At 43.7% G+C, this 17,185-nt stretch overlaps 1 protein-coding gene across 3 annotated transcripts in view; it reads right to left on the bottom strand.

Moving 5' to 3' along the window:
- LOC139259903 (PTB domain-containing engulfment adapter protein 1-like) overlaps positions 1-17,185 on the bottom strand; it is a 797,963-nt gene that overhangs the window by 110,222 nt on the left and 670,556 nt on the right. For all 3 annotated transcript variants that reach the window (XM_070875832.1, XM_070875834.1, XM_070875833.1), the window contains 2 exons: positions 16,394-16,510; positions 14,201-14,293 (listed from right to left, as the gene is read on the bottom strand). In XM_070875832.1, the coding sequence (XP_070731933.1) occupies positions 14,201-14,293; positions 16,394-16,510 (210 nt within the window). The remainder of the gene's footprint in view (positions 1-14,200; positions 14,294-16,393; positions 16,511-17,185) is intronic.

The raw sequence follows: 17,185 nt of genomic DNA, 5'->3' as shown, positions 1-17,185 counted from the left end.
GATTTCTTGTAAGTTATTTTTAAATGAATATCTTTTCCACAAGTTGCATAATTTAGCATGCTTAGCATCCCATTACCATTCCCTTTTTCCTTGCACCAAACTGCCACCAAGCTCATGGTCTACAAGTAGTAATACCTGCCCTCCTGTATGGCTCAGAGACATGGACCATGTACAGTAGACACCTCAAGTTGCTGGAGAAATATTACCAACGATGTCGCCGCAAGATCCTACAAATCCCCTGGGAGGACAGGCGCACCAACATCAGTGTCCTCATTCAGGCTAACATCCCCAGCATTGAAGCACTGACCACACTCGATCAGCTCCGCTGGGCAGGCCACATAGTTTGCATGCCAGACACGAGACTCCCAAAACAAGTGCTCTACTCGGAGCTCCTTCACGGCAAACGAGCCAAAGGTGGGCAGCGGAAACGCTACAAGGACACCCTCAAAGGCTCCCTGAAAGTGCAACATCCCCACTGACACCTGGGAGTCCCTGGCCCAAGACCACCCTAAGTGGAGGAAGTGCATCCGAGAGGGTGTTGAGCACCTCGAGTCTCAACGCCGAGAGCATGCAGAAATCAAGCGCACGCAGCAGAAAGAGCGTGCGGCAAACCAATCCCACCCACCCCTTCCCTCAACGACTATCTGCCCCACATGTGACAGAGTCTGTGGCTCTCGTATTGAACTGTTCAGCCACCAAAGAACTCACTTCAGGAGTAGAAGCAAGTCTTCCTCGATTCCAAGGGACTGCCTATGATGATAATGCACCATCATCCCTTCTCTCATTTGATAAATCCTGCCTCAGCCTATCACAGAGCTTTTCCTTTGTTTTTTTCCTTCACTCCACCCTTCCCCCCCCTTTCTCTGGCTCTGCACTTGCTTAAAAATAGCAAAATCACTATTTTTTCCTGTTCTGATGAAAGGCCATTGACCTAAAACGTTAACTCTGTTTCTCTCTCCACAGATGCTGCCTGACCTGCTGAGTGTTCCCAGCATTTCCTGTTTTTATTTCAGATTCCCAGCATCCACAGTACTTTGCTTTTGTTTGCAGACATAGGGCTGGACTTTAACAACCTCGGTGTGTCCAAGGCGGGTGAACTCCGTGGCGGGTCCTGATCCCGCAGCAGTGTTGATCCAGGCCTTCGACATGATTTTACCTTGATTGGGCTTGTTAAACCTGCCATGCGAGGTTCCCGGCCAATTAAAAGGAAATGGGTCTGATGATGCCATCTAATGACATGTCATCAGCTGGTTTCCTTAAATGGACCATGCCGACATACATTTTGATAGTTGTGCTATCAGTGCTCTACAGCACTGAGGTACTGCAAACACTGACAAGCACTGCACAAAGGAGTACGGCTGCACCCAGGCTCTCCGATGACTCCCTCCAGATGCTTATGGAGGGAGTCACAGCATGCAGGAAGTTCTCTTCCCTTCCAATGGATGTAAGAGACCTCCCCAGGACACCAAAGCAGCCTGGTTGCACTTGTACAGGAGGATACAATCAGGGATGTTGTCAGGAGGAGCTGGCTGCAGTGGCGCAAACCTTTCAATGATTTCAGTGGATCATGAAATGTTACTGCAAAGCCACACTCAACATCATCCTACTGTGCCTCTCATCACATCCCCATCACTCTGCTTTCCCTACCCTACTCCTACACATCCCCTACTCACACCAACTTATCTTGCACCTCCACCCATCCCTCTCTTATCACATCCCCATCTCACGAGCAACCCCTCACTCTCACCCTCATCCTTGTCCAATCATACCAACTAACAACAAGCCACTTGGGTGTTATTGCCAATGCTGATGTAAAGTTTCTGCTAAAGTGTTGTCAAACATTGAAATCCATATTTTCAACATTTTGCCTTCCTGGACAGATCTGTGTGCACCTTTGGAAGTAGCTTAGTGAGTTGAAGTGAATGGTGAGATATAACAATACCGCACCCCCCCACCCACCTCCCCAATGGTGATGAGCGTGAAAGGGATGGCTTGGGCATTGTAGGGATTCTTTATTGGGTTGTGTGACATGGTGCCAACCTGGTGTTTCATGTGGCAGCCAGGGTGTACAGCATCAAGTGAAGTAAATGTGGCCATGATGAGGCCATCCCTGGCGACCCGGGCAGCAATGTGGTCGGCTGCTAATGACCTGTGTCCTGTGCAGCATCAGGTGACTGTAGAGAAGGTTGGTGTGGATGTTGGTGCTGCTGGTGTGCCTGGTGATGTTGGTGCTGAGGCTGATCGTGGTGGGATTCTGAGGGTCAAGGTGACATTTTTTCAAGGGCGCTGATGCTGCTGGAATAGATGGCAGGCGAGGTTGAGTTGACAGAAGTGCCCTGTCAATGGTGAGAGAGGTTGCACCAAGCAGGTGACATTGGATAGAGAGTTCACTGCAAACACTTCAAACCTCCATAAAGCTGAAATGTGTATTCCAAATCCTGAAGGCTTCAGCTTCTTTGATTGGAAATTGAACAGCTGTGAAATGGTAGCTTTTATACCACTTCTGCAACTGTCAACTAATCAAAGCAATGGAGAGTCACTGAGAACCTGACAGACTTATCTCACGTGATACCCGAGGGACATGAACCTCCCTTTGGACCTACTAAAATGCTGCTTAAATAGCTTTAGGCAGCTTCTTAACCAGCACAATTGCCTGACTCGTCGCTTAGTGTCTGCAATCTGCAGTCAGAGCCGGTACTTCGGAAATTTACATGGAGACGGGTTCAAAGCAGACTTCCACCCCGCCGTCAATCATGGCCATTTTGACAGTGGGCACGCCTCCAAACTCGCACTCACTGGGCTGGTAAGATTCCGGCTATAGTGCTGGATTTTCGGCTCATTTGTATCCCGCTTAGTGCCACGGCGGGGCGCAAAGACGATATTTTTGGCGTGAAACGAGTTGCACAAGATTTTGTGCCCGGGCAGAACTTTCAGCAATGGTTTTGTGGCGGCATGAAAACCTAACGCCCACCCACTGTTTTCACCGTTTGGATGATGTAAATTGTCGTGCATCACTGCGCTAGTACCCCGGGTAGAAATTTCAAGCATTTTGCTCGATTTAGCATCTGCCCGAGAACCTACCCAGAAAAAACAGACGGACCCAGGGTGCACCAGGAGCTAACGGTGCCATCGTGAAAATGGAGGAGAAAGTCGCAAGTGAGTGATTAAAAGGATTGGGAGAAGAACACTGCGTTACTGAATACTTTTGATTGTGAAGTTTATGTGAGTTTCCAGCTTTTTTTAATAAAGGACATTGAAGGACATTTTAAAAGATGGGGGCCATGCTAGGTCAGGAGCTAGTAATCCTGGCTGCTATTGCCATATGGCTTCAAGCTGGAAGAAGACTTATTGTTGATCACTTGCAATGTAATCGGAAAGGTCGCAGACGTATGGGGAGGAGGCCTTACACCCCACGAGTTTACAGGGAACAGCACTCATACCTCCTGAGCTCTGAGGCACAGTGCATTAGAAGGCTGCGCTTCCGAAAAGAGGTGGTCACAGAGGTATGCCAGCTCATACAGGCAGACCTACAGCCTACCAGAGGCAGCAGGGCTGCACTGCATTGAGGTGAAGGTGACTGTGGTACTTGCCTTCTGAGCCTACAGCTCCTTTAAGGTATCAGCAGGGGATACATGCACCATCTTGCAGGGTGCTACACATTGCTGCATTCGTCAGGTGACTACTGCACTGTACGCACACAGGATGGACTTCAGAAACTTCCCAATGACCAAGGAGACCCAAAATGAGAGGGCTGTAGGTTTTGGACGATTTGCTGGCTTCCCCAAGGTTCAAGGTGCCATTGACTGTACGCACATCACTCTGCAAGCACCTTTACAGAATCTAGAGGTTTACCAAAACCAAAAGGGATTCCACTCCATGAACGTACAGATCGTCTGCAACCATACTCAGTGCATCATGGCAGTCAATGCCCAATAATCCAGGGAACATCAATGATACTTTCATCTTGCATGAGAGCACTGCCTCAGGCATGTTCCAGCGTCAACCACAAGGCCTGAGCTGGATGCTGGGGGACAAAGGTTACGGCCTCGCCACCTGGCTCATGACCCCACTCCGGAACCCTCAGACAGAAGCCGAGCATCGCTTTAATGAGAGCCATGCATCCACATGCAACATCGTCGAACAGACAATTGGAGTGCTCAGGCAGTGCTTCCATTGACTGGACCACTCTGGAGGCTGCCTGCAATACTGCCCTCAGAAGGTCTCTAAGTTCATTGTTATCATCATCATCATAGGCAGTCCCTCGAAATCGAGGAAGACATGCTTCCATTTTAAAAGTGAGTTCTTATGTGACTGAACAGTCAAATACGGGAATTACAGTCTCTGTCACAGGTGGGATAGACAGTCATTGAAGGAAAGGGTGGGTGGGACTGGTTTGCCGCACGCTCCTTCCGCTGCATGCGCTTGGTTTCTGCATGCTCTCGGCGACGAGACTCGAGGTGCTCAGCACTCTCCCGGATGCTCTTCCTCCATTAGGGCAGTCTTTGGCCAGGGACTCCCAGGTGTCGGTGGGGATGTTGCATTTTATCAAGGAGGCTTTGAGGGTGTCCTTGAAACATTTCCTCTGCCCACCTGGGGCTCGCTTGCCATGTAGGAGTTCCAATTTGAGCGCTTGCTTTGGGAGTCTTGTGTCAGGCATGTGAACAATGTGGCCCGCCCAATGGAGCTGGTCGAGTGTGGTTGGTGCTTCAATACTGTGGATGTTGGCCTGTTCGAGGTCGCTAACGTTGGTGCGCCTGTCCTCCCAGGGGATTTTCAGGATATTGCAGAGGCATCGTTGGTGATATTTCTCAAGCGATTTGAGGCGTCTACTGTATATGGTCCACGTCTCTGAGCCATACAGGAGGGTGGATATCACTACAGCCCTGTAAACCATGAGCTTGGTGGCAGATTTGAGGGCCTGATCTTCGAACACTCTCTTCCTTAGGCAACCGAAGGCTGCGCTGGCGCACTGGAAGAGGTGTTGAACCTCGTTTTCGATGTCTGCCCTTGCTGATAATAGGCTCCCGAGGTATGGAAAGTGGTCCACGTTGTCCAGAGCCACGCAGTGGATCTTGATGACTGGGGGGCAATGCTGTGTGGTGGGGTCAGGTTGGTAGAGGACCTTTGTCTTATGGATGTTTAGTGTAAGGTCCATGCTTTCATATGCCTCATTGAAGATGTTTACTTCTACCTACCTGCACGAGGTAGAAAAGGCCATCCACCAGCTCAAGAACAACAAGGCACCAGGAGTGGATGGAATCCCCGCTGAGGCACTAAAGTGTGGCGGAGAGGCACCATTGGCACAAATGCATGACCTCATCTCTCTCATCAGGAAGAAGGAGGAGAGCATGCCGGGAGATCTCAGAGAGGCAGTAATCGTGACCATCTTTAAAAAAGGGGGCAAGTCCGATTGCGGCAACTAGAGGAATCTCCCTGTTATCAGCCACTGGGAAAGTCGTCACTAGAATACTCCTCAACCGTCTTCTCCCTTAGGCTGAGGAGCTCCTCCTGGAGTCACAGTGCGGATTTCGTCCAGTATGGAGTACAACGGATATAAAGTTTACGGCGCAACAGCTGCAACAAAAATGCAGGGAACAGCATGAACCCTTGTACATGGCCTTCTTTGATGTTACAAAAGCCTTTGACTGTGGAGCGAGGGACTATGGAGTGTCTTCCTCCATTTCGGCTGCCCCCAAAAGTTTGTTAACATCCTCCGCCTGCTCCACGATGACATGCAAGCCGTGATCCTGACCAAAGGATCCATCACAGACCCATTCCACATCCGGACCAGGGTCAAGCAAGGCTGCGTCATCGCGCCAACCCTCTTCTCGATCTTCCTCGCTGCAATGCTCCACCTCACACTCAACAAGCTCCCCGCTGGAGTGGAACTAAACTACAGAGCCAATTGGAACCTGTTCAACCTTCTTCGACTCCAGGCAGATCTAAGACCGCCCCAACCTCTGTCGTCGAGCTAAAGTACGCAGACAACTCTTGCGTCTGCACACATTCAGAGACTGAGTTCATTGTGGTGTGCTGCATGCTACCCAACTTAGCCATCATAGGGACAGGATTTGCCAATGGGAATTGCAGGACCACCTCAGGAGAGAGGGGAGGGGAGGAGGAGGAGGAAGATGAGGAAGAGGAGCCTGGCGAGGAACCTGGCCACTACTACCTTCCACCCCCACCACAACCACAGGGGAGGCACAGTGGGAATTACGCCACTGCAAAAGACTTACGTCAGCAGCTCATAATTCCACACTTTGCATGAAGAGTGAACGGCACATTTGACCGTTGCTTGGCCATTCTATCCCACAATGTTGACTATTCCCCCTCTTATTCTGCAAGTGAGACATGGCACAGGAATGGTTAAGGTGAACAATATAATTTATCTAACATTGTAAACTTTTATAACTTTGTCAACATAATTTGCAAACTTTAAAACTTTAATAAAATAACATAAATTATCTGCATCCAGCAGTGCGATTAAACAACAACAACATTATAACCAATAGAATGCAGAACATAATGCAGCAACCCCTGCCCCACTGTCTTTTACCAATGGCTCACCACCGCCACCTTACCCTTATCCCCCTCCCTTGCGTGCTGCTCCTACCCAAAGTGCCACCACGATTGCGTGCAGCAAAGTTGCCAGAGCGCTGCTGTGTTCGGGGCAGAGAATTTGGAGATGCCACCTGCAGAGACACTGGACCAGATTGTGGCGTGGAAAGCCCGGCTTCATCGATGTCGCCAGTCACAGGTGGTGTGGCTCTGGGTGTGACACTGGGGAATGCAGAGAGTATGGCGGAAGAGTTTATAAGAACATAAGAAATAGGAGCAGGAGTAGACCATATGGCCCCTCAAACCTGCTCTGCCATTCAATATGGTTGATCTGATCATGGACTCAGCTCCACTTCCCCGCCCGCTCCACATAATCCATTATTGTTTAAGAAACTGTCTATTTCTGTCTTAAATTTATTCAATGTCCCAGCTTTCACAGCTCTCTGAGGCAGCGAATTCCACAGATTTACAACCCTCTGAGAGAAGAAATTTCTCCTCATCTCAGTTTTAAATGGGCGGCCCCTTATTCTAAGATCATGCCCTCTAGTTCTAGTCTCCCCCATCAGTGGAAACATCCTCTCTGCATCCACCTTGTCAAGTCCCCTCATAATCTTATATGTTTCGATAAGATCACCTCTCATTCTTCTGAATTCCAATGAGTAGAGGCCCAACCTGCTCAACCTTTACTCATAAGTCAACCCCCTCATCCCCGGAATCAACCTAGTGAACCTTCTCTGAACTGCCTCCAAAACAAGTATATCCTTTCGTAAATATGGAAATCAAAACTACACGAGTATTCCAGGTGTGGCCTCACCAATACTTTATATAGCTGCAGCAAGAATTCCCTGCTTTTATACACCATCCCCTTTGCAATAAAGGCCAAGATACCATTGGCCTTCCTGATCACTTGCTGTACCTGCATACTATACTTTTGTGTTTCATGCACAAGTACCCCCAGGGCCCGCTGTACTGCAGCACTTTGCAATCTTTCTCCATTTAAATAATAACTTGCTCTTTGATTTTTTTTCTGCCAAAGTGCATGACCTCACACTTTCCAACATTATACTCCATCTGCCAAATTCTTGCCCACTCACTCAGCCTGTCCTCTTGCAGATTTTTTGTGTCCTCCTCACATATTGCTTTTCCTCCCATCTTTGTATCATCATCGAATATGGCTACGTTACACTCAGTCCCTTCTTCCAAGTAGTTAATATAGATTGTAAATAGTTGGGGTCCCAGCACTGATCCCTGCAGCATCCCACTAGTTACTGGTTGCCAACCAGTGAATTAACCATTTATTCTGACTCTCTGTTCTCTGCTGGTTAGCTAATCCTCTATCCATGCTAATATATAACCCCTAACCAGGTGAACTTTTATCTTATGCACTAACCTTATTTGTGGCACCTTGTCAAATGCCTTCTGGAAGTCCAAATACATCACATCCACTGGAGTTAAACTAATATGGCAGGGGGATGGGAACCTATGCAGGGAGACAGCGGGAAGTAGAATGGGGGCAGAAGCAAAAGATAGAAAGATGAAAAGTAAAAGTGGAGGGCAGAGAAACCCAAGGCAAAAATCAAAAAGGGCCACATTACAGCAAAATTCCAAAAGGGCAAAGTGTGTTAAAAAGACAAGGCTGAAGGCTTTATGCCTCAATGCGAGGAGTATTCGTAATAAGGTGGACAAATTAACTGCACAGGCAGCAATTAGTGAATATGATATAATTGGCATCACAGAGACATGCCTCCAGGGTGACCAAGGCTGGGAACTCAACATCCAGGGGTATTCAACATTTAGGAAGGATAGACAGAAAGGAAAAGGAGGTGGAGTAGCATTGCTGGTTAAAGAGGAAATTAACGCAATAGTAATGAAGGACATTAGCTTGGATGATGTGGAATCAGTATGGGTGGAGCTGCGGAATACCAAAGGGCAGAAAACGCTAGTGGGAGTTGTGTACAGACCACCAAACAGTACTAGTGAGGTTGGGAACAGCATCAAACAAGAAATTAGGGATGCATGCAATAAAGGTACAGCAGTTATCATGGGCGACTTTAGTCTAAATACAGATTGGGCTAACCAAACTGGTAGCAATACGGTAGAGGAGGATTTCCTGGAGTGTATTAGGTATGGTTTTCTGGATCAATATGTCCAGGTACCAACTAGAGGGCTGGCCATCCTAGACTGGGTGATGTCTAATGAAAAAGGATGAATTAGCAATCTTGTTGTGCGAGGCACCTTGGGGAAGAGTGACCATAATATGGTAGAATTCTTTATTAAGATGGAGAGTGACACACTTAATTCAGAGACTAGGGTCCTGAACTTAAGGAAAGGTAACTTCGATGGTATGAGGCATGAATTGGATAGAATAGGCTCGCAAATGATACTTAAAGGGTTGACGGTGGATAGGCAATGGCAAATATTTAAAGATCACATGGATGAACTTCAACAATTATACATCCCTGTCTGGAGCAAAAATAAAATGGGGAAGGTGGCTCAACCATGGCTAATAAGGGAAATTAAGGATAGTGTTAAATCCAAGTAAGAGGAATATAAATTAGCCTAAAAAACAGCAAACCTGAGGATTGGGAGAAATTTAGAATTCAGCAGAGGAAGACAAAGGGTTTAGAAACATAGAAAATAGGTGCAGGAGTAGGCCATTCGGCCCTTTGAGCCTGCACCACCATTAAATAGATCATGGCTGATCATTCCCTCAGTACCCCTTTCCTGCTTTCTCTCCATACCCCTTGATCCCCTTAGCCGTAAGGGCCATATCTAACTCCCTCTTGAATATATCCAATGAATTGGCGTTAACAACTCTCTGCGGCAGGGAATTGCATAGGTTAACAACTCTCTGAGTGAAGAAGTTTCTCCTCATCTAAGTCCTAAATGGCCTACCACTTATCCTAAGACTATTTCCCCTGGTTCTGGACTTCCCCAACATCGGGAACATTCTTCCCGCATCTAATCTGTCCAGTTCTGTCAGAATCTTATACGTTTCTATGAGATCCCCTCTCATCCTTCTAAACTCCAGTGAATAAAGGCCCAGTTGATCCAGTCTCTCCTCATATGACAGTCCAGCCATCCCTGGAATCAATCTGATGAACCTTCGCTGCAGTCCCTCAATAGCAAGAACGTCCTTCCTCAGATTAGGAGACCAAAACTGAATATTCCAGGTGAGGCCTCACCAAGGCCCTGTACAACTGCAGTAAGACCTCCCTGTTCCTATACTCAAATCCCCTAACTATGAAGGCTAACATACCATTTGCCGCCTTCACCGCCTGCTGTACCTGCATGCCCACTTTCAGTGACTGATGAACCATGACACTCAGGTCTTGTTGCACCTCCCCTTTTCGTAATCTGCCGCCATCCAGATAATATTCTGCCTTCGTGTTTTTGCCCCCAAAATGGATAACCTCACATTTATCCACATTATACTGCATCTGCCATGCATTTTCCCACTCACCTAACCTGTCCAAGTCACCCTGCAGCCTCTTAGCATCCTCCTCACAGCTCACGCCGCCACCCAGTTTAGTGTCATCCGCAAACTTGGAGATATTATACTCAATTCCTTCATCTAAATCGTTAATGTGCAGAAAGGCCAATTTTTTTAGGGCTGGACCGCTCGGCTCTGGGGAACAAATTCTGTGGTGCAATGCCGGAGTTACTGCTAACGCTAGTCGTGTACTGTCATTTGATGAAAGTTGTGCGCTATGGTGCTAACGCTAAGCCGGCACTAAAATGTTGATTTCGCCGCGATTTGCGTCTGAAAACGGGCGAAATCGCAAAAAAGTAGAAAATCCAGCCCAAATAGTGTCCAGAATTTTGCAGTGTTCACTGAATATGGCAAATTGAAGATTGCCCTGACAGAATGAAACAGTTCATATTCTAATTTCAATTAGAATTAAAAACCCACCCACAATTCTCCCAGGGAACCCCTACTCCCACACCACGTAACAATGTGATACTAAATGCTGACACACATTTCTTGACAGATTGCTTACTTGTTTAATTTAAGGTATTTAAGTGCTTTCATGCAGTTGTAACTGAAACGTAACAAAGAAAAGAGCCTGGTATTACCAGGGGTCTATATTTATCGGATGGCTTTCAAATCTAGGCCATTTATTGCAGCGCAGGGACAGCAGACACACATTCATTGGAAAAGTAAAATATTTCTCTCTTTGCTTTGGTCAGTGCTTAATTGGGGAAATTTCCTGCACAGTCATGCAGGTTTGGGTGAAGGATTCCCACCGAAAATATAAACAATTAAAATTTGGTCTGTCTCTGTAAGACTCTTTTATTATGTTCAGTGCACCCTAATGAGGTGTTACTAGTTAGGTTTGTTCTTGCATTCAGTGGACCATTACAAGGTGCAAACTAGTGAGTAAGCACAGCTGCTTCTGCCCGAAATAAACAGAACACTTAAGACGCATACTCGGCAACTTTGAAAGTGACGTTAATGCAAATGGATAATGGTTATTGCTTTTTGCCTGATATAAGCGACTGCCCATTTTAAATATGGACATTTGAAGTGGTGGGACTGTACAATAAATACTCCCATAATTTATTGTGATTATAAAAGCTCTTTCAATTATTCAATCACCATAAATCATAGGTCCTGGTGATATATTGCATGCTATATTGCAAAACATAGACATGCGAACTGCCACTAGAGATATATATGCACATGTACACAAGGGCATCAAGACTAAGAAGTGTGTAATCCTCAGGTGAAGCGGAAGACAATTGGACTAGATGCACAGATATAATTCAGTCTCCATTTAAAAATCATACATATTTTTATATTGGCATTATAAATTCCTGTGAGAAGAACAGAAAATGCTGGAAATACTCAGCAGATCAGGCAGCATCTGTGGAGAGAGAAACAAAATTAAAATTTCTGGACGATGATCTTTCCCTGCCTCTGTACTTGGTTAAAACCTGTTTCATCTCTAACTTTTCTAGTTCTGCTGAAAGGTCATCGACCTGAAACATTAACTTTGCTTCACTCTTCACAGATGCTGCCTGACCTGCTGAGTATTTCCAGCATTTTCTGTTTTTATTTCAGATTTCCATGATCCACAGTATTTTGCTTTTGTATTATAAATTCCTGTGTTCACATTTAAAATAGAAAGTTCCAATGTGAACTTGTCACGCGGTATTAAATCCTCCAGCAACTGGTGGCATTGTAGTACCATTATAATTATGGAAACAAGAATTTATAATCGATAAAGTTGACAGGAAATATATATCTGGTGATAAAAGTGTGTGTATGTGGCTCTAAGTGTGTGTAAATAAATGACCTGGACTCAAGTACTCAGGGCACAATATCAAATGGTACAAAATAGTGACCATGCTTATCTGTTAAGAGGATTGTAAACAACTTCAGAAGAACAGAAAGGTAATAAATTGAGCAAATAACTATTCGGAAAAAAAACTGAAGTCAGAAAGATGTGAGTAGATATATTTTAGGAGAAATAGTGAGAGGAAATACACACGAGATGAAATGGTAAAACTTCAAGAGAACATAACATAAGAACATAAGAAATAGGAGCAGGAGTAGGCCCTTTGGCCCTCGAGCCTGCTCCGCCATTCAATAAGATCATGGCTGATCTGATCTTGGCCTCAACTTCACTTCCCTGCCTGCTCCCCATAACCCTTCACTCCCTTAGTGTTCAAAAATCTGACTATCTCCACCTTAAATATATTCAATGGCGCAGCCTCTACAGCTCGCTGGGGTACAGAATTCCATAGATTCACGACCCTCTGAGTGAAGAAATTCCTCCTCATCTCATTTGAAATGGGCAACCCCTTATTCTGAAACTATGCCCCCTAGTTCTAGATTCCCGCACAAGGGGAAACATCCTCTTTGCATCTACCCTGTCAAGCCCCTCCTAATCTTATATGTCTCAATATGATCACCTCTCATTCTTCTAAACTCCAATAAATATAGGCCCAACCTACTCAATCTTTCTTCATAAGACAACCCCTTCATCTCAGGAATCAAGCAGTGAATCTTATCTGAACTGCCTCCAATGATGTATATCCCTCCTTAAATAAGGAGACCAAAACTGTAGACAGTCCTCCAGATGTGGTTTCACCAATGCCCTGTACATTTGTAGCAGGACTTCCCTACCTTTACACTCCATCCCCCTTGCAATAAAGGCCAACATTCTATTTGCCTTCCTAATTACTTGCTGTACCTGCATGCTAACTTTTTGTGTTTCATGTACAAGGACCCCCAGGTCCCTCTGTACCGCAGCATTTTGTAATCTCTCTCCATTTAAATAATAATTTGCTTTTTTATTTTTCCTATCAAAGTGGATAACCTCAGATTTTCCCACATTATACTCCATCTGCCAAAAATTTTTGTCCACTCACTTAGCCTGTCTATATCCCTTTGCAGATTCTTTGCGTCCTCATCACAACTTGCTTTCCCACCTATCTTTGTATCATCAGCAAATTTGGCTGCATTACACTCGGTCCCTTCATGCAAGTCATTAATATAGATTGTAAATAGTGAGGCCCTAGCACTGTAGTCCCAGACCCAGAAGTGGATGGCAAACACACTTTGGGATTCGGACACACAAAGCTTTAAAAGTAGGAGAATAAGTTGATAAAGCTGTAAAAAAAGGATCCTTGGTTGCATAATAAGTACTATTGCTTACTTAATCCCAATCCTGCAGAAGCTCAGTGTGCCGAGATTCCTTCACTAATTGAAATACATAATTCAATTCAAAATCCTGGCTCATGCTGATCCAATTTGTAGATAATCGCAAATAAGAACCATTGGGACCTTGCTGCATTGCTCGAAAATATTCATTTAACATCTTAATTATCATAACGATCAGAATGGACAGCTCCAAGCATCTAAGGCTAGTTTCAAGATAATGTTGCCATAGCACTCAATGTTATGCCAGCGGAGTGAAAGCATAAAAAAAGTCAAGTGCAATAACTATCTGCTCCATTGAAATCAAACTACTTTTCAGAACATGGCAATATTGTCTGTGTAGAGATTGTAAATCATACCATAGCAAACATTTTTGCTTTTATGACAAAACATCATCAAAAGCAGAATTCGCATTTGAAAGCTTTTTAATGAAATATCTTTGCATCATATAAAGTGCCAGGTTTATTGAATCATTCCTTTGAAGTTGATACTCTTAAATGCATATGAAATTGATTCATCTCCAAAAAAAAGTTTTGCACTATTTAGTAAGATGGTGCAGAGCCATCCAAATTAACTCTGTCAGATCAGGTCAAATGTTTTACAATGGACTTACAAACATTAAGCCCCTAGCATAAGACTAAAACATAAACAATTAATTCATTAATACAATTCAAAATGTAACCTTTTTCCTTAATAAACTGCATCAAAACTGCTCCACAGCATGAATATCAACCCTTTCATTATTTTAATAACTTACATTTCAACAATAACCTTAAGAAAAAATGGTTGCATCATAAAAATACTTATGTTTTGATTGCGGGTTTTGGAAAACATTTGTGATGTGTAAATCCACTGGAAGGAAGCTTTTTCTATTAGAATGAACGCCTTTATTCTGTAATACAATTTCTACACCAAATATTCCTTAATTTCAAATTAAAAGGAAAATGGTGAAGCAACCATATTTTGTGTACTTACTGGTGATGATGGACCGTGAGTGACCTGGAGATTAATTTCCATCTCCTGAACTTTCCTTTTCAATTCGATATTCTCAGTTTCCAACTCTTGAATCTGTAAAACAACTTTATTTTTGAAACTGCATGACTACGGTCTTAAAAGTTTTACAATTTAAACCATTTTCACGTGCACAAAACAGATTTTAGAACTAGAATTGTCTGGTTTTGGAAAGGAGGAGACCAAACATGCATAAGAGAGTAAGCTGGGTCGTGATAATCAATGTTAATGAAAAGGCTAGTGTTTTATTGGCTCTGAAATCCCGGTTCTGGGCTTCCCGTGGGCAGTCGCCTGAAAAGAAGAGAAAAGATGCGCACTTACCTTTCGCTCGGGCGCCAACCAGCGAGTGAGGTTTTAGGCCTCTTCTGCATGTGCATCAGAGTGCATGCATGTCTGAATGGACGTCGAGCTGGAGTTGGAGTCACGTGGGCCTGGACACCCAATCAAGGGTAAAGTATTTTCTCATTCATAACAATGGGAACTCCGTAAGTAGGAGTTCTCATTATTATGAATGAGAACCCTCCCCATCCCAAACACTAAACACAAATTTAAAAAAACACCCCACATATTTAAATGAAAGTTAATAAATGTGTTAGAAAAAAAATATATTTTTTTTAAGTTTTGTAATTAGGGTTTAAAATACACTTACCTTAGTGGGCAGGGTTTTTAACATAAAAATGTGTTTTTAAATTTTATTTTTATATGTTTTTTATATGTTTTAAAACTCTTACGCTGGTAAAAGTAGGCTATGCACCGGCTTTTACCAGGTGCAAGAGTTTCATGGACATTCACTGGGCAAGAGATGGGAAAATATCGCAATCTTGCCCATGCGAATGTCCTGGCTGCGGGGATGCGTTGGATCTGTCAGGTCAGAACCTGATAGATTGGAAAAGCTGGTTTTCAGCGCATACGCATTGCCAGCCGCAAACCGGTTTTTGCGCTGCCTCTCCGTGTCTGTACCCACTCCGTATGGACCTGGTGAAGCTGGAATGTCAGGCCCATTATAAGTACGTGAAGCATGTAAGATACAGCAGCTCGGTGAAGAGTTCAGAAGAAGGCAATCCTTAGTTTTTGGATATTCCCGATGGGTATTCCATTTATACATAACTCGATGTAGTGCTTGTGTATTTATAAACTTCTACTGCATTATTTACCAAAATGTTGTAGAAACTCACTTTAGCCTCTGAACCTTATTTGGAATCCTGCATTCCAACAAAAAGGACCAGACTAATAATACATCCACAAATCAATCATTAAAAAAGAGACAATTTTAAAATACGGGGTAATCGGGGCCACAAGCAGCAGTGCACTGTGTAGGCATGGTAATTTTGTTGTCGAAAATTACAAAAATCCCAGAATATTTAAAATTAGCATTCCAGATCCTTTAGGCCCAAAAGAAAGCTCAAAATTCTGCCATGGATGCCTTGGGTGCAGGCATTCAGACTGGAGTAGATAGGGTATTTGCAGCTCTGATACAATCGATTCAGACTATCATCAACTGATCAGAAGCCCAAATGAGAATCCACTGAACCATGGTGATTTGGTAGGCAGGGCTTCACATGATGAACCAGTAATCCAGTTCCAGTGAGACAACTTGTCAGGTCCATGAATGATTGTGATACTGATTTGCAGCAGCAGGACCAGATTTGGAAATACAACCTGCAGCTGGTCCCTCTCAGGACAGCATCTGAAGGAATGCAAAATATAATCATAACCCTTGACTTTTAAACTTGAATTATGGATAGCAATTCATGAAATGGATGCAAAGCACAGGTGCCCACAATTATCACTTGTAGACAAATCGCAAATGTATTAATAAAGAGTAGCCTGCCTGATTTTCTACATCAGTCACAGAAGCAGTTTCACAGACAACTACTTCTGAAGCTTGGTAAAACACAATATCTTTTTTCAAATAATTGATTTATGTTAGTGTACAAGATTGGTTAGATAGCACCATAATATTCCTTACATATTATATAGACATAAACAGCATTGTAATTTTGTAGTAAATTAATTTGTATCTATGTTCAAAAGATTTGAGAAAAATACTATTGGAAGCTGTCCACGGTGAACAATGAATATTTATTTGGATCTATCAATTCAAAGTGGTATTTTTTCAGTGCATTAAATTTGCTAACATAACTATTTCAAACTCACTCGTTTCTGTAAACTGGCAATCTGTTTTCTTGTCTCAACGTCTTTTCCTCCTGTTTCCAGAAACTTCTTGTAAGCCAAGTCAAATGCTTGGCCAATAGTTAATGTTATTTCTTCAGCCTAAAACAGATTAAAACAATTCTCAACCAGTGTCTAAAATGTTGGCATTGCAACAGTGACTAAACTTCAAAAGTACTTAATTGACTGTAATGTGGTTTGGGATGTTCTGAGGTCATGAAGGTGTTATATAAATGCAAGTTCTTCTTTTTGATTTGGAGCTTGCAGCTTGGAGATCCAACTTGTACAAGTGTAAATAGTGTAACTCTGATACCATCTCTACCCACATGATTGGGAATATAATGGTACTGTAACTCAGGATATTTGGCTTAAATTGATTTGTTTTCCTTTTAAGGTAACCATTTGGTCTGGTCTAAATGAAATTTTGTTTTTCTGATCACGTCCGTAAATTTCCAGAAAACATTACTGATTCAAAAACATCGGCCTTTAAAAAGCATTGTGCAATATTTCCTGGGACAGTTAAAGCTAAAAAATAATAACAATAGAAAGCAATATTCTGGACATAACTGCAAGCACACCTTGATTACAATTCTGTGTTTAACAGATTGTGATTGAGTTTTTGCTTCTTTTTCCTCTGGTTAATACCAATTTATTCAGAAGGCATTGTGCCAATGGAACATTGACAATATTGGAATAATGGGTTGCCCTATGGGAATCCCCTTACTTAGATTTTTGACTGAAGCAAAGCATCAATGGGATACCAGCTAGGCCATAAGA

The sequence above is a fragment of the Pristiophorus japonicus genome, chromosome 3 (assembly GCF_044704955.1).
Source record: "Pristiophorus japonicus isolate sPriJap1 chromosome 3, sPriJap1.hap1, whole genome shotgun sequence".
Classification (NCBI taxonomy): domain Eukaryota; kingdom Metazoa; phylum Chordata; class Chondrichthyes; family Pristiophoridae; genus Pristiophorus; species Pristiophorus japonicus.
The sequence above is the reverse complement of the archived record's forward strand: the minus strand, read 5'-3'. Positions and strand labels throughout refer to the sequence as shown.